The sequence below is a fragment of the Capricornis sumatraensis genome, chromosome 2, assembly GCF_032405125.1.
Source record: "Capricornis sumatraensis isolate serow.1 chromosome 2, serow.2, whole genome shotgun sequence".
NCBI classification, from domain to species: Eukaryota; Metazoa; Chordata; class Mammalia; order Artiodactyla; family Bovidae; genus Capricornis; species Capricornis sumatraensis.
This window is the reverse complement of record NC_091070.1, coordinates 95,775,377-95,796,582: the sequence shown is the minus strand read 5'-3', so window position 1 is coordinate 95,796,582 and position 21,206 is coordinate 95,775,377. Positions and strand designations below refer to the sequence as shown.

Below are 21,206 nucleotides of genomic sequence, written 5' to 3'. Positions count from 1 at the left end.
TATAATTGCTCTTCTTTTTGCCCTCTTTCAGCACCAACAGTGTCTCTCAATGTTTGATGCTTTTACTCTGGAAAGGAACATTTTGTTTTTACTTACATAATCTCTTTCTCTTTTTATTTTTTTTCAAATATCCTTTAAAAACAGATACACACACAGAATTGTCTCATGAAGGTCTGTGCATAACAATCAATTCAGTCCAGTCACTCAGTCGTGTCTGACTCTTTGCGACCCCGTGGACTGTAGAATGCCAGGCCTCCCTGTTCTTCACCAACTCCCGGAGCTGGCTCAAACTCATGTCCATTGAGTCGGTGATGCCGTCCAACCATCTCATCCTCTGTCGGCCCCTTCTCCTCCTGCCCCCAATCCCTCACAGCATCAGGGTCTTTTCAAATGAGTCAGTTTTTCGCATCAGGTGGCCAAAGTATTGGAGTTTCAGCTTCAGCATCAGTCCTTCCAATGAATATTCAGGACTGATTTCCTTTAGGATAGACTGGTTGGCTCTCCTTGCAGTCCAAGGGACTCTCAAGAGTCTTCTCTAATACCACAGTTCAAAATAGATCAGAATTTATACACTGAATTCTCACTCAGGACCTCTCATTACCAGTACATTCGCTAAAAAGCACCTGTGCTTATTTAGGTTGTACTTTATGGTTATTTATTCATACATATAAAAGTGCATCAGCGCATCTCTAAGTTTTCAGCTTCATTGACAGCTGAGACCAATACTCTGTCATTTTCGTTTCATTATATTACCTTGAATATATGCCCTCAGATGGACTCTTAGAAAATGTGATAATAATATATGAAATCAAACAGAATTATCAACATACACTGTTTGTACTATTCTAATTTGTTTCTCCCTCAAACCTCCTTAGTTTCTAAACTAATTTGATGACTTCAAGATGTTAGTGTGAATGACAGTTTTCACAGTTGCTTTTCTAGATTCCAGCTTTTGATATTCATATCTGAGATGGCAGACATTTTTTCTAGATTTATCCTTCAGTGTTCTTGCCTGGAGAATCCCGAGGACGGCGGAGCCTGGTGGGCTGCCATCTATGGGGTCGCACAGAGTTGAACACGACTGAAGTGACTTAGCAGCAGCAGCATACTTCTAAATATGTGACAACCTAGATTAATATATATCTTAACTGCTATGAAAAATATCATTGCATGTTGTGTCTTACAGAATACCTAATCCAGTTAAAAATGTTATTTTATGTTATGGCATTGCTTTGGGAAATGATAAAGAATGGGATTTTTTGTTAAAAATCTACAATAATAACACAAAGGAAGAAGAAAGGATTCAACTTGCTTATGCAATGAGCTGCAGTAAAGATCCATGGATACTTAACAGGTGATTATTATAACTTAACTTGAAAAAGTTCTTGGTGGAGGAATGCAATTAATAAACTGAAGGGAGAAAAACAGACATGAGCTAATGTAAGAATTAATATGAAACATATTTATGCACCACTAACTTAGAACCATATGGGATTTTTAACTCCACTTATACTCTTTCTATTGAATAATTTTTACATATTTATTTTCTGCCAAACGCGCTTTTACAGATATATGGATTATGCCATTACTGTGTCTCCTTTCGCTTTTAATGAAACAAATGTCATCGAAGCTGTTGCAGAAGCATCTGAAGTTGGCCGATATGTTGCAAAGGACTTTTTAATCAACAATTGGCAAGCTGTGAGCGAAAGGTGAGGAGGAAATGTGAAACCACCCTTTTCTTCATGTCTTCCAGCTGGTGAATGGCTCAGGTTTAGTCTGGCTAGGTCCCTAAAAGCCTTCATGTTGCCTAGAAAAGTGGTTATTTTTCCTGCATTTAGTCTTACCACACACCAGCTTCGTGGAAGATAAGATCACTTATCCTTGGTTTTGGCTTTCTTTGTGAATGTAGTTTTGCATGAGATATTTATCTACCTCAGTTTCCCCATTTTGCCCACTAAGAATCTTGTCTTCAGAGACACAGATTAGAGTAAGTCGTGTTTTTCGGTATGAGTGTACATTTTCCATTTTGTTTTGTGAAATACATCGCCATATCTTTAAGAAACAACATATGCAACATATTACTACATATGCTTGGATGCTGAGCTTGCGTCTTTTGTCAGATTCCCTTGATATATTTGGGTTCCATATTATAGAACATTTTATGTTTTTCACCTTTTAAGATTAAATATGCTTGCTTCATAGCCTGTCAGGTAAAATAGACATTGAAATGCATGAATCAAATAGCTTGCCTTTAATAATTGCTTTTTTTAGAACATGACTTAACCATACATTCTTTTTTGGAGGGGGAGGGAATGAAGCTATTTTACTGATGGTCTTCGGCGACGGTCAAAGGGCAGGAAGACAATGAGATTCAACATCCTTCTCCTGGCTGAGATCTCCCCAGCTTCACAGTCACTGAAAGCCTTAATTAACCATGCCTTCTTAAAAGCCCAGAATTAAGACCCAGCTTCACATTACTTCCCAGGCTCAGTGCTTCCTAGTGCCGGGCACTTGTGTGTATTTGTAAGTGTTAAGGGTCTTTCATATTGTGTCTGAAGGTGACATGGTGCCTGTCAGTCCAGGGTCATATCCACACACAGACAGGGGAGCGCAAGCACAAACCTGACCCTTTCTAATGTTGCGTGCCTAGTCTAGTCTGACTCTTTGCAACCCCAGGGACTGTCGCCCACCAGGATCCTCTGTCCCTGGAGTTTTCCAGGCAAGAATACTAGAATGGATTGCCATTTCCTCCTCCAGGGGATCTTCCCAACCCAGAGATCAAACTCAGGTCTCCTCTATCTCCTGCATTGGCAGGCGGATTGTTTACCACTGACTCGCCCCCGCCCCCGCCCCCGGGAGGCAGAGCTTTGTAATCACCTGGAGTGTCCCATACATCTAAAGGCTTCCAAGCCCACCTACTCCTTAAAAATCAGAATCTGTCAGAATAGGTGCAAAATCTATACCTTTCGACAGTCCCCTGAGTGACCCAGGTGTAGTTTAACAAGGAACCAACTGGCACCAGATTAAAAAATTAACTAAGGCTGCATTGCTCAATACACTGGCTACTAGCTAACATATGGCTGTTTAAATGTAAATTAACTGCAATTAAATAAATTTGAAATTCAGTTCAAGGCAGTTGTACTAGCCTTGTTTTAAGTGCTCAGTGTGGCCAGTAGCTACCGTAATAGACCAGAGAGCGTTTCCATCCTGGAGAGAATTCGATTGCACAGCCCTGCTCTATGGGGTAAAACAGCCCCTCGGTTCATTTTCCCTCTCTTTCTATACCATACAAAGCACATCTAACTAGTGAAGCTCTTGCAAATGGCTTGATCAACCTGTGGGAAAGATTGCTCTTAATTTAAATGTGTTTTAATTTTTATCCCTCAGAAGAATTTTTTTCTGCATTTGGAGAACAGAAGCATGTTTGCAATACTCTAAAAAGTCCATTGTCTTGTAATTTATTTAAATGATCTAACTGTATTAAACACGAGTATAGAAGGACTTCCTTTGTTTAAAAGAACAACTCTAAATGGATATTTCATCATCCCTGAGCAGTTCTTAGAATTATAAATGCATTCACTTTTAACCATGGCTTAAATTTTTTTATCTTTTAACAAAATGCTATGCTCATAAAATAGATGCTTTTCTTTTCTATTTATGATAAATTAATCTCAGTTCACTTGCCCATTCTGCTACAAAACTTCTTTGAGACTCAAGTAAATTTGCCTTCTACATCTAAAAGATTTATTTTTAGGATTCAATTTATAGTCACCAGTCTTGCTGAATTTTGAAAATGATTTTGAATAGTAATAATGTATGTGGATTATAAGAGGACATAAAATTTCAAATTAATATTCAAATGTTTTCTACATTAAAATGGTACCAGGATGCTTACCTTATTCTTTGTATAGCAGAATATTTACTTCTCACTTATTAAACAGTTATATTTAACACAAATAGTTGTATGTCACCAGTCTTCATAAAATGATATGAGACAAGTAAACAAATGCTATGACAAATTTAACATTTATCATATTTAAGTGAACAGGATTTATTCTGAATTTGCTAAAATGTGACTGATCACTTGTGAGTTAGCTTTGAAACTCGTGTTTCTCCAGAATGTTTCAGTTCAGTTCAGTTCAGTCGCTCAGTCGTGTCCGACTCTCTGGGACCCCATGAATCGCAGCACACCAGGCCTCCCTGTCCATCACCAACTCCCGGAGTTCACTCAAACTCATGTCCATCGAGTCGGTGATGCCATCCAGCCATCTCATCCTCTGTCATCCCCTTCTCCTCCTGCCCCCAATCCCTCCCAGCATCAGAGTCTTTTCCAATGAGTCAACTCTTCGCATGAGGTGGTCAAAGTACTGGAGCTTCAGCTTTAGCATCAGTCCTTCCAATGAACACCCAGGACTGATCTCCTTTAGGATGGACTGGTTGGATCTCCTTGCAGTCCAAGGGACTCTCAAGAGTCTTCTCCAACACCATAGTTCAAAAGCATCAATTCTTTGGTGCTCAGCTTTCTTCACAGTCCAACTCTCACATCCATACATGACCACTGGAAAAACCATAGCCTTGACTAGATGGATTGTTGGCAAAGTAATATCTCTGCTTTTTAATATGCTGTCTAGGTTGGTCATAACTTTCCTTCCAAGGAGTAAGCATCTTTTCATTTCATGGCTGCAATCACCATCTGCAGTGAGTTTGGAGCCCGAAAAGATAAAGTCTGACACTGTTTCCACTGTTTCCCCATCTATTTCTCATGAAGTGATGGGATCAGATGCCATGATCTTAGTTTTCTGAAAGTCACTGAGCGTTATTCATGGAAGATACTGACAAGCCTTGTGTAAACAAGGGAGGCAGTAGCCGAATCAGTTTGGGAACTACTTTAACTCTCTCAAATTCACAGTATATGTTAGCATCACAAAGCTCCGAGAAGCCCTTCAGAAGGAAATCTAGCATCTAGCCCAGTGTCTTGTCACTGTGATCCTGCTTTGTACTGTCTGTGCTGACATAAACTGTCATTCTGCCGGTGCCTCAGTTGTTCCAAAACAAAGACAGATGAGAAACTAAATTCTCTCACCCTCTTATCTGGAACTGAAACTAGACCAACCTTTGTTTATTGATGGCCCACTAGTTAAGTTTTAGGCCTTGGTTAAAAAGTTGTATAAAATGGAAGAAGTTGTATGTGATCAACTGTAAGGTTTTTCTGGTAATAAATGTTCTAGTTTTTCTATGCCAAGGCACAGTTGGTTCAAGCTGTTGTAGGGGTTATAAAGTGATGAAGACATGGTGTCTGATAAATACTACAGAGGACAGATGGAAAGGGCTCTGGGGATTGAGAGAAGAAGGGGCTTGAGTTGGAAGAAACCCCCTTCTGTGTGGAGAGGAGGACACCAGTAAATGCTGGGAGGGCAGGGCTGAGAGTCTGACTGGGGACAGGCCTGCATAACTGGCTGGAGCGTAAGGCCCCGGAAAGCAGCAGGTAGGGCTGGCCAAGCGAAACAGTTGAGACACTGCCAGTAGCAGTCCAGGAACGTCTGTTCCCAGCTGAGCCCAGGGAGCCTGATCTGAAAGTGTGTGTAGGACTATTCGCTTGAGCACAATGGTTTGCTCTTGCTTCTCTCACTCCCCTGTTCAGGGCTCTGTACCGGCAGTCACGGGGCATTTAGTTCATTCTTAGAGAGAGATCTTTTGGGTCCTGATCCCAGTGAAGGAGCTTCCATTAACCATAAAGACATCTTTCAGGTTATAGAGAAGTCATTACATATATCTGCAGCTGTGGACAGACCCTATGAAAGAACATGTAAATAGCCATAAAGCAACACGATTTTTTTGTGATGTTTCATTGGATGCAGTAGAAACGTTATTTGTATTATCCTTGTTACCTTGCTTTCGGCTTTTATAAAACAATGTAGACTTTGTGGCCCATAGGAAAACCCTAGTTTTACTTGAATATAGAATACAAAGTGTCATCTGTTTCAACCTGAATAAATCTTACCCTCTTCTTCACCAAATGCTTAATTTCTTCTCCAGATAAGTTTTTTAACTTCCCAAAACTTTGTGCCATTTTATTTACTTATTTAATTTTTTTGTGCCATTTTAATTGGCAGCACTTTTCTCTTTCATTTTTTGATTGCTCCAGTTTATTTCTTTAAATTTATTATTTATTGTATGTAACAAATATGTTTAATAATAATATATGAATTATAATAATATAAATTATGTATATGTTGGCTGAGCCACACAGCCTGCAGGATCTTTGTTCCCCCACCAGGGATCGAACCTGTATCCCCTGCAGTGGGAGCATGGAGACCTAACCACCAGACCAGCAGGGAATTCTCTCCAAATGTGTTGCACTGGCTGAAGTCTTAAGCTTGAAAACTTACACTCATTTTCACTTTACTCTGTTCTATTTCATGATGGGGAACATGCAGCTGAAAGGGTTAGATTGAAACAACCAAGAGAATTAAGATGTTATCAGAGTGGCATGCTGAGGCACGGGAGGGCCCATTCCCATCGCCTGTCACTGGGTCAGGCTGGATGCCCGGGTGCCTCCATGCTTGTTGCAGGAAGCCAGATGTGGCGGGAGAAGGGATGTGGGGGGGGGGGGACGGATGCGAGAAAGGAGGGAAGAGGAAGGTGTGCAAGGTGAGATGGACTAACGTTCCAAATCACCCTGGCTAGCCCTGAGTGTTGGAGAAGGCAATGGCACCCCACTCCAGTACTCTTGAGCCTGGAAAATCCTATGGGTGGAGGAGCCTGGAAGGCTGCAGTCCATGGGGTCGCTGAGAGTTGGACACGACTGAGCGACTTCACTTTCACTTTTCACTTTCACGCATTGGAGGAGGAAATGGCAACCCCCTCCAGTGTTCTTGCCTGGAGAATCCCAGGAACGGGGGAGCCTGGTGGGCTGCCCTCTGTGGGGTCACACAGAGTCGGACACGACTGAAGCGGCTTAGCAGCAGCAGCCCTGAATGTCACCAGTTTCTTGAAGGGGCAGCCATACCGACAAACACTGGGTCCTGCCCTCACGTTAATACACTACTGGCAGATAAACTATTTGTAACATGTATTTTTGTTGAGTGCTATTTCAGAGAGATTACTCTTTCAACAGGAGAAAGAAATCATCTGTCTCAAAAATATCTCCTCTTTAAACTTTCAAGAATAGGAAGGAAGAGTGCCACGTACCCTGATAGGTGCTTCAACACACATCATCGCATTCAGTGTCCACACCGATGCTTTTAACTATATGTGATTCCCCATTTTGACAATTTACAAGTTGTCCCAAGGTGTCTTCGAACCCAACTCAGCTTTTAGCATAGCTTTTCTCTTTATTTGCTAGAAAAATCACACATTTAGCAATGTAAGTAGTTTTCTTCTATTTCCTACCTTTTTTTTTTCTAATTTTTATTTTTACTTTATTTTACTTTACAATACTGTATTGGTTTTGCCATACATTGACATGAATCCACCACGGGTGTACATGCGTTCCCAAACATGAACCCCCCTCCCACCTCCCTCCCCACAACATCCCTCTGGGTCATCCCCATGTACCAGCCCCAAGCATGCTGTATCCTGCATCGGACATACACTGGCGATTCGATTCTTACATGATAGTATACATGTTTCAATGCCATTCTCCCAAATCATCCCACCCTCTCCCTCTCCCTCTGAGTCCAAAAGTCCGTTATACACATCTGTGTCTTTTTTGCTGTCTTGCATACAGGGTCATCATTGCCATCTTTCTAAATTCCATATATATGTGTTAGCATACTGTATTGGTGTTTTTCTTTCTGGCTTACTTCACTCTGTATAATCGGCTCCAGTTTCATCCATCTCATCAGAACTGATTCAAATGTATTCTTTTTAACGGCTGAGTAATACTCCATTGTGTATATGTACCACAGCTTTCTTATCCATTCATCTGCTGATGGATTGTTTCCATGTCCTGGCTATTATAAACAGTGCTGCGATGAACATTGGGGTACATGTGTCTCTTTCCATTCTGGTTTCCTCGGTGTGTATGCCCAGCAGTGGGATTGCTGGGTCATAAGGTAGTTCTATTTCCAGTTTTTTAAGGAATCTCCACACTGTTTTCCCATTTCCTACCTTTTATTTTTTAAACTCAGTTTCTTCTCAAATTGTGTCAAATTTCTTGAGTCATTTCACAGGCTTTTTATACCTGGCCAGCAAAACTGAAGAGCTAAGAAACATTTCTTCTTTCCCCATAGAAACAGGTTTGCTTGCCTGAATTATATGTAGACGGTCGCTTGTTCTCCACTGTGCTGAAGTAGATTCAGTTTACCTTACAGCTGGGAACTTAAAAAAGGACAAAAGCACTGTTCTCTTCCACCTTCGTCACACAGATGCCAATGTTAATTCTCACAAGTTTTAGTTTCAAGTATTCATTTTGGGAGTAAGTCAGTTGTGTGACTCAGCTATGAATAAGACAACGGTAGTTCAATCCTTTCTTGTCCATTCCATTGTATTAACCTATTTTAATTTTCTTTCTTTTTTTAACGCATCCAAAAGTCTTTCTTTGCTTTTTTAACCACAGCAGCACTCTGAGCAGGTACGTATCTGCTGTCTTTCCACAGCAATGCTTCGTGGCTGTTTGTCAGGCAGTTCTTGTCAGGCATTCAGGGTCACTAAACTAAAAGGGAATTTCAGTGGCCAGGCCTCTTGAGGGGGGTCAAGGAAACCCAGAGTACTTAGCCATCAGGGAGCACCAGCATTTTGAGAATCCCTGAAGATATGGATCCTCTTCTGAAAAAGCACAAATACGAAAGTTTCAATAAGCTTTCATGGTATTTAAGTCAGAGCTTCTGAAACTGATTCTGTATTAACCACATTTTTAAGGAATGTACATTGAATATTTCCTTGTTCTCTTTTAAATGTTCTTAATTTGGGGTGTGTGACATCTATTCTAACCACTTCATTTTAAAAGATGAGTGCAGTTGCTGTTACTGTTTTTAAGGAGAGCTTTTTACATTTATATGAAACTTTTCAAACCATGTGTTACATAAATCAGTATTTAACTGGAATTACTTCTTCGTGCTAATAGACTTTTCTACAGCATGAATTTTCTATTAAAAGATGAAGCTAAACTACTTTATATATGTTTTGCTTAGATTTGGGAGTTAGGGGTTAGTAGGGACTGTATACTTAGCATTTACCTGCTGTGTAGCTTTGTCTCACGAAACATTTTCCACTCCTGATTAGTGGTTTGTTGCTTTATAGGTATGGAACACAATCATTGGTTACCCTACTATATGTAATCGGGAGAACCATACGTACAGATTCACAGATCTTAGAGGTAAGTAGTATAGATAGTGTGAATTATGATAACGTAGAAGCCATTTTTATGTAATTTGGAGTTGCTAAAATTAAAAATAATAAGCTTATCTGAATTGTTACCTTCTGTGCTCTATCGGTGCTATTATCGCTGTGCAGGAAATGTCTTTTAATTCTGCCTTGCTCCCGAAATAGAGACCATTCTTATTCATACTGCTGCTAAGTCGCTTCAGTCGTGCCCGACTCCGTGCGACCCCATAGACAGCAGCCCACCAGGCTCCCCCGTCCCTGGGATTCTCCAGGCAAGAACACTGGAGTGGGTTGCCATTTCCTTCTCCAATGCATGAAAGTGAAAAGTGAAAGTGAAGTCGCTCAGTCGTGCCCAACTGTAGCGACCCCATGGACTGCAGCCTACCAGGCTCCTCCGTCCATGGGACTTTCCAGGCAAGAGTACTGGAGTGGGGTGCCATTGCCTTCTCCGATTCTTATTCATGGAGGGTTGGATTTCACCATTTCACATCTGAGTCATTGGAACAGACTGCGGCCTCAGCACCCTGGTCCTGTCTTCCCTCCTTCCCATCCGTCACAGTGTTGCCACTCATTGCCCTGCTCATCATAGTTCTCACAAAAAATTTAGAAGTCTTTTCATTAGCTCACAAGACCCTTCATAATCTGGCTGCCTTACTCTCCGTCTTAAGTTTTGCCTTCTTCACGAACTGTTTCAGAGAATAAGAACATAGGCACCTCTGGACACATTTCCTTTAGTTACACCATTCCACTTAGAAAATTTCTTAAATTATGTCGTTGCACATTTCCTAGATTTCAGAAACAGTCTACCTCTGTCTCATGGCTTCTTCATGCCTGTCTTTGGCTGGATAATTCCTAATCATCGTTTTAGACCCTGCTCCACACACATACTCTGGGACACTTCTAATTAACTGACTGACACCCTCTCCTCCATGCACCCAAATCATCCTATGTAGTTGTTACTGTGAGAGAGGAAAAACTGATAATTCCTGGAGGAAGGATCTTTGCTTGAGTTTTGGCCTGCCTGAGACTGAGCTGTCAGGATTTAATTTATCAGGGATTCCCCAGACAAGAGAGTGAGGGGCACACCCAAAAATGCTGAAGTGGCAGCTCCTACAAGCAAAACTGAGTTTGTGTGTTGATCTCTTCAAAAGTGCCTCAGTTCAACTTTATCTCTACAGAAGCTGGAAAAGTGTTCCCATTGTTATTGAATGAGTGAATGAAGTTTGTATAACTTTAGCACTCCTCAAAGTTCCAAAAGTCTACAATCACTGATGGTTCATTTTTTAAAAAACACAGAAATGGATTTAGTAGTGGTTCAATTATTGCAATTTTGAAAACAAGTAAGTTAGCTCCCATGAATATCCTTATCGAAAAGCTGTTCATGCCCAACAGTCCTATTTGTATCAGTTCACATGGTAATATCGAAAATAATTACTAAAAAAGGAAAATGAAAGTCACATGAATCCCTTTTCCCCTCCATACCAGCAGTTTTTATCCACTCTCACATCTCTTGATCTGGTCTTTCTTCTCTTGTCTGCTGGAACCTGGCCTCTCTCGTGCTCTCAAGCGCCTATGAAGCCCCCCACAGTCCCACACTCCCCTCCCGCCCCCTGCAGACTCAGTCTGGGACCATGCTGCTGGCGTGTGGCTCCCACTGCCTGGCAGGAATGCCCAGGTGTGGGGGAGAGAGAGAGGTTTGCTTTTTCCCCTTAATCTACTTTATCCTAGAACCTTACTTTTCTTCTGCATTATATAGTTAGGCATGACAACCCTGTTGTTACTTAATTTCAAATATATTAAAAGTTTAAGTGACCTTTTGTGAAGTTTGTTGGCTCATTGGTAAAGAATCTACCTGCCAATGCAGAAGATTGGAGTTTGATTCCTGGATCAGGAAGATCCCCTGAAGAAGGAAATGGCAACCCACTCCAGTATTCTTGTCTGGAGAATCCCATGGACAGAGGAGCCTGATGGGCTTTAGTCCATGGGGTCACAAAAGAGTCAGACAAGACTTAGCGACTAAAAAACAGGATCAGTTCAGTTCAATCGCTCAGTCCTGTCCGACTCTTTGCGACCCCACGGACTGCAGCACGCCAGGCTTCCCTGTCCACCACCAACTCCCAGAACTTGCTCAAACTCATGTCCATTGAGTCAGCGATGCCATCCAACCATCTCATCCTCTGCCGTCCCCTTCCCCTCCTGCCAGGAGGAGAAACAGCAGGGTACACTATCATTTTATGGTAACGTGTGTTCTGAGTTCTTATCCAATGACACAGAAACAGACTTTTGACATATATCTTGTCCATCGCTTGGCATCTGGCTTGTATGTGATATTGGAACAAATGTTCTTATAACTGAATGCCTGACCTGACTCAGTGAAGTTTAGCCAATGGACGATCCACTATAAGTACTCGTAAGGATAACGTTTGTAAAGAAACAGATGCTGTGTACTGGGTTTGCACTTTGGAAATTACGTTATTTTTGAGAAGAGGGAAGGTCTCTCTGTCCACAAATCTGGTCTAATATCCAACACGAATCAGGAAATCTTTGTTGAAGACCTACTGTGTGCTGCTGGGGGAATAGAGCAGCAAATAAAGTAGACAAATTTTCTACTTCCTGGAACTTCCTCTCTACATCGGCTTCTTCAGGACAGGCATATTCTTCGTCATATTTTCTCAGTTGCAGTCTCCTCAGGGACACACACTTCTGCTCATTCCAACTGCCATTCATCTGTTTGCAAGATCACGCTGCTACCTCACATGAGCTGTGTCTTGCTGTGTCTAAGTGAGAAGTTCAGCGGCACTGATGGACTGACCATCTATCTGTTCTTTCAGCTGCAGCAGTTTTGCAGTAACATGTTGGAGGAGCACCAGAGACTCACAGTTCAGGCCAAGTTACAGACAATAAGGGACGAGAACCTGAAAGGCAAAGAGCGAAGTGCCAGGATAGCGGCGTGGCTGCGGAAAAACACATGATTTACTGGTGACTTTTGGCCTTTCACTTGCAGATTAGAATGTGCTCACAGTTTTGTCTTCCAATATTCTCGGAGTCTGGAAAACCCCATGTTTTGTTGTTTGCATTTCAGTCACATGTGCTGCTCAGAGTCCTGTTCCTCCCATGTTGTCGCATTTGGCTCTGTGGCTCAGCGACTGTTGGGGATTTGGCCAACCGTGCTGCATTTCTGGGGAAGATTTTGCTTCATGTCAGGCTACAAACCACACAATTTACTTTAAATGCCTTGGAAAAACAAATTTACCTTGCAAAATTTCGCTTATTCTGTTGTGAAGGCCAGTGGAATATTACATCATTAGGTAAATGAGAGCATTCTTTTCTGAGGGAAACACAAATTTGCAATTCTAGGGTTTATTTAGTTCAATACTGAAAAGAGTAATAAGCAAATGACACAACAGTGTAATGAAACAGAAACCAGAAAAATAATATTCACTGGTAGACAGAAAAAGCCACAGAAATGCAACTTTTTAAAAGAACAATTTTATGAGCCACGTTAAGTGCCCCAGAGGCAAGAAACGAGCCTGCTCCTGCCCCTGTCTCTCTCCCCAGTGTCTGCTGCGTCGCCTCACACTTTACTGGCTACTGGACCTCCTGGTGTCACAAAGAGACCGGGTCATAGCACCCAGGAAGTCCCTGGAGGATCGCTGTTGTGGAGACCAGATGGAGACCATGGCTCTGCTGAAGCTCTGGACTGTATACTTCACCTGTGGGATGGACTGTCTTTCAGCCAAAGTGTAGCCACAAAAATAGTGATGTCAACAGACAAATAGCAATTATGGGCTCATCTCTGGTGCAAAGGAAAATGGTCAAATAAAGAGAAATAGGACTAACGGTTTAACCAGAGCATCATCATCTTTACAACTTTGCACTCAGGGGGATTAAGTTCGAAATGGGGTTTCAATTGGCCAAATTGAACTTGTTTGTAGTCTGGACAACTTTAAACGTTGTCATCAGTCCCCATGTACAGAATTAGCTCAGTTTTGTTACCTCTGATTTAATCAGGACTGCTAAGGCAAATCACCCTACTCTAGACTTTGTGTGTCTACTGTTTTAATTCTTGTTTAATTTTGATTTTGTTTTTACAGAATGGGGGTAAAACTACACATCTCCTATCTACCTCAGAGTGATGCTGTAAAGACTGATTATGTCAATGGAAAACCTCTTTTTAAAATTGAAAAGAAATTGGAATATAATTGCTTTACAATGTTGTGTTGGTTTCTGCTTGCCACATGAATCCGCTGTATGTATGCATAGGTCTCATCTCTCTTGAGCCTCCCTCCCGCCCCTGTAGGTCATCACAGAGCACCGAGCTGAGTTCCCTGTGTTATATAGCAGCTGCCCTTTAGGAAAAGCCTTTAAATATGTCATATAAGCTCAAGAAAATGTGATCTAAGGGTTTTTTTTTAGCTCACTTTCATATTCACCTTACAGGAAGATTCTCCCTGCAAGGGAGTGGGAAACTATGGGGCGTGAGAACAAGCCAAAGCCGTCTGCGCAGACTTGATGATGGATTGTGGGTCCAGGAGACTGTTCTTTAAGTTCAGCAATTTAAAATGTAAGCAATAAACCGCCTCCATGGCTTCGAATTATCACTGTGCACTATCGCCCTGTGTTTTTTTAAATGTGCATTCTCTATTTCCTGTGTCTCTCCCAATCGTCCGGCGCATCTCTCCATCACCGTGTCACGTATCCTCCCCACTGCTCTCTCCTCCTCTCCTCCCCTCCACTTCCACCCGCTCTCTCCCCTTGGCTTCCCCTGGCCTTCTCCCTTTCCAGGCATTTCAGCTGTCCTTCCACCTGCTTGTCCATATCCCCTCTCCTTGATCTTCCTCCCCTCCTGTGCTCTCACTCCACCAAGTGTACTTGGACGCTGGTGCCCGGGGGTCCGAGTGGGCCCTGACGCCTGTTGGTAGGCGATGCCAGGCCCACCAGAGGAGCACACCAGGTTCTTCAGACCATTTGTTGACCAAGTCCTATTATAGTATAGCTTCTGTAGTCTTTACACAGCACTGAAAACGTTTATTCAAACCAAATGCACAGATATCTTGCTGATAGTCCTTCCTCTAAACATGAACAAGAGTTTTGAACAATATACACTTTCTTGTACTTGGAGGAAGCCAGTTACTCCAGATAAGCATTTTATTACGTTTTATTAAATCATGCCTTATATTTAGTATAAAAAGAAGTAATTATTGGTTACTGTGATAGCAGTAAGTCAGGCAGTGACACTGTGGCAGATTTGTCTAAATGATAGAAATACTTTCATGACCAATGAGCCAGCTTGTCTACTAGCACCACAACTGTAACACAATTTTTTGACCCATCCAGTTTGCTTTGTACTGTTCATCCTACAACAGGTTCATAAGATATGCAATGTATTCATGATTTTTTTCAATTTGACAGTCAGAAATTAAAGTTTTCCTTACAATCTTGTCCTTTTTTGCTCCTCAGACCCATTTGGTGACCTTCCATTGGTGACCTTAAGTGAAAGAACGAATGCCTTAGTCTTGAGGACTCTGGATGCTCCGTAACTTAGAGCTCTGGGGCCAGTTTGTACAGCAATTTATTCTGAAGAAGGAAGAAGCAAAATGGGCTTTTAAAAGCCCTGCTTGATTACTTTTCCTGTTTACTCCAGTAAATGCTATCTTTTTTTCCATCCAGACTCTAGCAGGATTATCTCAAGGTTTAAGAGAGGCTTAAAAATAAATATAACTGCTCCTTTGTATAAACGAATTATATAGAGTAGTCAGCTTTAGAAACTACACATATATTGCCTCCAGCTCAATCTTCTGTCCAATTACACAACATTCAGCAAAGACGTTCTTCACTGTACATGTGTTGAAGAGTTATTTGGACTCTTCCTTTCCCCTTCCTTTCATAAACAGGTCAGTCCTAAGAGTGAGGCATCAATATCAGTGGGAGCTGAGGGGCAGCTGGAACAGGGTGTAAGAGCTTGAGTAGGTGAAGAGGGAATCCAGCCAGCAGGGAGCAGCTTGAAGGCTGAGTAGAGTGGTCACACGGTGCAAGGAGCTAGCTTATGACACAGACCATCAGAGCCCAAACAGGGTGAGAGTCGGGGAGTCCCACAGTGGGGTGGAGAGGACGTTCAGATTGGAGGGGGGTTCAGCATAAGGTATCAGTGCCTGAGGAGAAAGAGGAAGTCATTCTATGGGATGAGGGGCAGGCAGAGATGGAAGCATGGTTACCACTGGGGTATGGATCAAATAAGACAATTTACAAATGACAGTAGGGTGCAGATTTCTCACTGCTGGAGAAGGGAGTTGCTGATATGCAAAAGGAAAAACTAGAATGAACCCTTTGTTGTTGGATTGAAATTGAAGGTATTGATGTTAGCAGTTCTCAGTAACTGGATAGATTTACACATATAGCTTTCCAGGTGGTGCTAGTGGTAAAGAACCCGCCTGTCAATGCAGGAGATATAAGAGATGCGGGTTTGATCCCTGGGTTGGGAAGATCCCTGGGGGGGGGGCGGGGTCCTGGCAACCTACTCCAGTATTCTTGCCTGGAGAGTCCCATGGACAGAGGAACCTGGCAGGCTACAGTCCATGGGGTTGTAAACATCCATGGTCTCACATAGACACAAAATTAAACAAGTAGAAAAAATTTTTTTCCTGTGATGAGAATTCTCCATTTACTCTCTTAACTTTCATATATGATACATATAAAGCAGTGTTAATTATATTTATCATATTATACATTATAGCCTTAGTATTTATTATCTCTGAAAGTTGAGATAATTTCTCTTTTAATCATATCTTTTGAATACCTTCAGGTAACCCCTCCATCCCTCCCCTACCTTTGGTAATCATAAAAATCTGATCTCTTTTCCAGGAGTTGGTTTGTTTTTGAAGTGTATGCTTAGTCGCTTAGTCCAGTTGGACACTTTTCGACCCCATGACTATAGCCTGCCAGACTCCTTTGTCCATGGGGATTCTCCAGACAAGAATACTGGAGTGGGTTGCCATGCCCTCCTCCAGGGGATCTTCCCAACCCAGGGATAAAATCCAGGTCTCCCACATTGCGGGCAGATTCTTTACTGTCTGAGCTACCAGGGAAGCCCATGAATACTGGAGTGGGTAGCCTATCCCTGCTCTAGGGAATCTTCCTGATGCAGATATTGAACCAGGGTCTCCTGCATTGCAGGCAGATTCTTTACCAGCTGAACTACTGGGGGAAGCTCATGTTTTTAAAGTATAATTTACTTACAACACTATGAGAGTTCCTGGTTCACAACATAGTGATTTTATATTTCTGTACATTACAAAATGGCCACTACAATAAGTCCAGTTATGATGTCACCATATGAAGACATTATAGAATTATTGACTATATTTCCCACGCTGTGCACTTCCTACCTGTGACATTTATTTACTAGCTGGTAGCTTGTACTTCTTCATCACCCTTTCCTATTATTCTCCTCTCCAGTATTTCCTTCCCTCTGGCAACGACGACCTGTTTGTTCTCTGTATCAGTGACCTTGTTTCTGTTTCCTTATGTGGGTTCATCTGTCCTGTTTTTTAGATTCTCGGTCTAAACTAAATCATACATTATTTGTTTCTCTTTGACTTATTTCTCTTAGCATAATACCCTCTGGGTACACCCATGTTGTTGCAAAATGCAAGATTTCATTTTTTTGCAGCTAATATTCCATTATATGTATATACACCACATATTCTTTATCCATTCATTCAATAATGGGCACTTGGGTGTGTGCGCGCTCGGTCGTGCCCCACTCTTTGTGACCCCATAGACTGTAGTCAGCCAGGATCCTCCATGGGATTTTCCAGGCAAGAATACAAGAGTGGGTTGTCATTTTCTACTCAGGGGTTCTTCCCTACCCAGGGATTGAACCTGTGTCTCTTGAATCTCCTACATTGGCAGGCAGATCCTTTACCACTGCGCAGTTGCTTCCGTATTATAACTATTGTATAAAATGCTGTTATAAAGGTAGCTCAGTTGGTAAAGAATCCGGCTGCAATTCAGGATACCCCGTTTTATCCCTGGGTCGGGAAGATCCCCTGGAGAAAGGCATGGTAAGCCACTCCTGAATCCTTGCCTGGAGAACCCCCATGGAGAGAGGAGCCTGCCAGGCAAAAGTTCACGGGGTCACAAAGAATCGGACATGAGTGAGCCAGTAAGCACAGCACACAAACATAGGGAGCATGTATCTTTTCTAATTAGCGTTTTTACTAATTAGAAAAGGGAGGGGCCAGGGCTAGTACCAGTCCACCGATGGACACACTTGGGGGGTGGGGGTCGCTGGCTGTGGTGCCCTGGGGTAGTGGGGGCTAGTGCCAGGCCTCTGGTGGGCGGGGCTGTGTCCTGACCTTGCTGTGACCCCCCCGGGAGTTCAGGGGGTCCTTCAGCAGCCGGCCTGCTAATGGGTGGGGCTGCGTCCCTTCCCAGCTGGCTGCTCAGCCCCAGGCCGTCAGGTCCAGTGCAAACTGGCTGGTGGGTGGGGCCCGGACCGGCACTAATAAGCTGGAGGCAGCATTCTGAAACGGTGTTTACCACCTCCAGCGTCCTCGTGGTGGGACGAGCTCCCACAAGGGGCTGCTGACAGTGCTTGTGTCCCCGGGGTGAGTCCCAGCTGCCTCCTGCCTCTCCAGGAGGCTCCCCCGAGATCAGCAAGTGGGTCTGGCCCAGGCTGCTTTCCCATTACCGTCTGTGCCCTGGGTCCCCGAGAGTACGAGATTCTGTTTGCACGCTTTGAGTGGAGTCTGTGACCCACGGCCTTCCGGCCTTCCTGAGAGTAAGCCCCGCTGGCCTTCAAGACACGTTTCCCGGGGGCTCCTCTTCCCGTGGCGTGGCCCCTGGCTGACGAGCCCGGTGTGGGGCTTGGCTCCTCAGCCTCGGGGAGAGCCCCTGCAGTGGTGACTGCCTTCTCATGGGTCAGTTGCTGGGGCGGGGCCCGGGACAGCTGGTGCTGGTAGTTCTGCGGGGACGCGTTAGGCTGGGCCTCGGGGACGGAGCGTGGGTGGGGGGCCCTGAGAACTGGAACCCAACAGCCCCTGCGCGAGGAGAACCCGTTGCTGCAGAACCAGGAACCAGCCAGAAGGCGCACGCGCGCTCGCCCCCGCCAGCCTCCTGTCGCCCGCCGGCGCCCCCTGTCGTCAGAGTCAAACTGGTCTGCAGAACCGGGTGCTAACGTCTCACCGCGGGGGTGAGACGGTTGATTTGGAGCTGAGACACAACCGCTTAGTCACCCGCTCAGGTCAGTCTAACTGTTGTGATGTTAGCACCTGGGGAAACAGGCTGAAGGCCCCAGTGCCGGGAGAGGCGGGCGTGTGTGCTCAGCCGCCTCAGCCGTGGCTTACACTCTTCAGTCTAAACTCTGAACTCTTCAGTCCCGTCTTCAGACTCCCTGCGACCCCATGGAGTGCCGGCCGCCAGGCTCCCTCTGTCCACGGGACTCTGCAAGAACCCGGGGGTGGGTAGCCATTCCCTTCCCGACCCAGGGATCGAACTCGCGGCTCTTCCGCGTCTCCTGCGTTGGGAACGCGGGTTCTTTACCACCTGTGCCACCGACAGCAGAAGTCAGTGCGTGGTTTGTTTTTTTAAGGCCCACCGACGTCCCGGGCCGCACCCGGACTGGACCTAACATCTGCCGGTTCTGAGGCAAGCCTCGGCCTTGCTTGCCTAACCACTGCAGGCGCGGCCGACGCGGTGGCTGCCCTGTCAGGGAAGCACCCCTCCCCAGAAGTCAGAATTTAAGACCAGCTCATTTACTGCCAAACCCTGTTTACTTCGGTATTTGTGTTTTGACTGTCCGCCTGAAAGTGAAAATCGCTCAGTCGTGTCCGACTCTGCGACCTCAGTCCATGGAATTCTCCAGGCCAGAATCCTGGAGTGGGTAGCCTTTCCTTTCTCCAGGGCATCTTCCCCATACCAGGGATTGAACCCGGGTCTCGCGCACTCCAGGCGGATTCTTTACCAGCTACGTTATCAGGGAAGTCCCCGACTATCAGCTTGGAACATGGTTAATATGCTGAGAAGCCACAGGTGAAACTTTTTAATCCATGCCCTCCTCCAAGGGGTCTTCCCTAACCAGGCATCAAACCTGTGCCTCTTACGTCTCCTGCATTGGCATGGGAGTTCTTGAGCACTAGTGCAACCTGGGAAACCCTAATCCACAACCTTACCATAAACCAGACAGCGTGGCTCAGACGGTCAAGAACCCACCTGCAATGCGGGAGACCTGGGTTGGGAAGATCCCTTGGAGGAGGGCATGGCAACCCACTCCAGTATTCTTGCCTGGAGAACCCCCATGGAGAGAGGGGCCTGCCGGGCAAAAGTTCATGGGGTCACAAAGAATCGGACATGACTGAGCCAGTGAGCACAGCACACAAACATAGGGAGCATGTTTAGTTCAGTTGCTCAGTCGTGTCCGACTCTTTGCGACCCCATGAATTGCAGCACGCCAGGCCTCTCTGTCCATCACCAACTCCCAGAGTTCACTCAAACTCATATCCATCTCATCCTCTGTCGTCCCCTTTTCCTCCTGCCCCCTATCCTTCCCAGCATCAAGGTATTTTCCAATGAGTCAACTCTTCGCATGAGGTGACCAAAGTACTGGAGTTTCAGCTTTAGCATCATTCCTTCCAAAGAAATCCCTGGGCTGATCTCCTTGCAGTCCAAGGGACTCTCAAGAGTCTTCTGTAACACCACAGTTCAAAAGCATCAATTCTTCGGCGCTCAGCTTTCTTCACAGTCGAACTCTCACATCCATACATGCTTGTATCTTTTCTAATTAGCGTTTTTACTAATTAGAAAAGGGAGGGGCCAGGGCTAGTACCAGTCCACCGATGGACACACTTGGGGGGTGGGGGTCGCTGGCTGTGGTGCTCTGGGGTAGTGGGGGCTAGTGCCAGGCCTCTGGTGGGCGGGGCAGTGTCCTAACCTTGCTGTGACCCCCCCCCGGGAGTTCAGGGGGTCCTGCAGCAGCCGGCCTGCTAATGGGTGGGGCTGCGTCTCTTCCCAGCTGGCTGCTCAGCCCCAGGCCGTCAGATCCAGTGCAAACTGGCTGGTGGGTGGGGCCCGGACCGGCACTAATAAGCTGGAGGCAGCATTCTGAAACGGTGTTTACCACCTCCAGCGTCCTCGTGGTGGGACGAGCTCCCACAAGGGGCTGCTGACAGTGCTTGTGTCTCCGGGGTGAGTCCCAGCTGCCTCCTGCCTCTCCAGGAGGCTCCCCCGAGATCAGCAAGTGGGTCTGTGCCCTGGGTCCCCGAGAGTGCGAGATTCTGTTTGCGCCCTTTGAGTGGAGTCTGTGACCCACGGCCTTCCGGCCTTCCTGAGAGTAAGCCCCGCTGGCCTTCAAGACACGTTTCCCGGGGGCTCCTCTTCCCGTGGCGTGGCCCCTGGCTGACGAGCCCGGTGTGGGGCTTGGCTCCTCAGCCTCGGGGAGAGCCCCTGCAGTGGTGACTGCCTTCTCATGGGTCAGTTGCTGGGGCGGGGCCCGGGACAGCTGGTGCTGGTAGTTCTGCGGGGACGCGTTAGGCTGGGCCTCGGGGACGGAGCGTGGGTGGGGGGCCCTGAGAACTGGAACCCAACAGCCCCTGCGCGAGGAGAACCCGTTGCTGCAGAACCAGGAACCAGCCAGAAGGCGCACGCGCGCTCGCCCCCGCCGGCCTCCTGTCGCCCGCCGGCGCCCCCTGTCGGCAGAGTCAAACTGGTCTGCAGAACCGGGTGCTAACGTCTCACCGCGGGGGCGAGACGGTGGATTTGGAGCTGAGACACAACCGCTTAGTCACCCGCTCAGGTCAGTCTAACTGTTGTGATGTTAGCACCCGGGGAAACAGGCTGAAGGCCCCAGTGCCGGGAGAGGCGGGCGTGTGTGCTCAGCCGCC

General features: G+C 45.3%; 1 protein-coding gene across 1 annotated transcript in view; it reads left to right on the top strand.

Annotated features, from left to right (window-relative positions):
* LVRN (laeverin) overlaps nt 1-12,299 on the top strand; it is a 69,375-nt gene extending 57,076 nt beyond the window's left edge. The window contains exons 17-20 of the mRNA XM_068966485.1: nt 1,187-1,354; nt 1,569-1,709; nt 9,244-9,319; nt 12,159-12,299. Of these exons, the coding sequence (XP_068822586.1) occupies nt 1,187-1,354; nt 1,569-1,709; nt 9,244-9,319; nt 12,159-12,299 (526 nt within the window). The remainder of the gene's footprint in view (nt 1-1,186; nt 1,355-1,568; nt 1,710-9,243; nt 9,320-12,158) is intronic.
* Nucleotides 12,300-21,206: the final 8,907 nt, after the last annotated feature.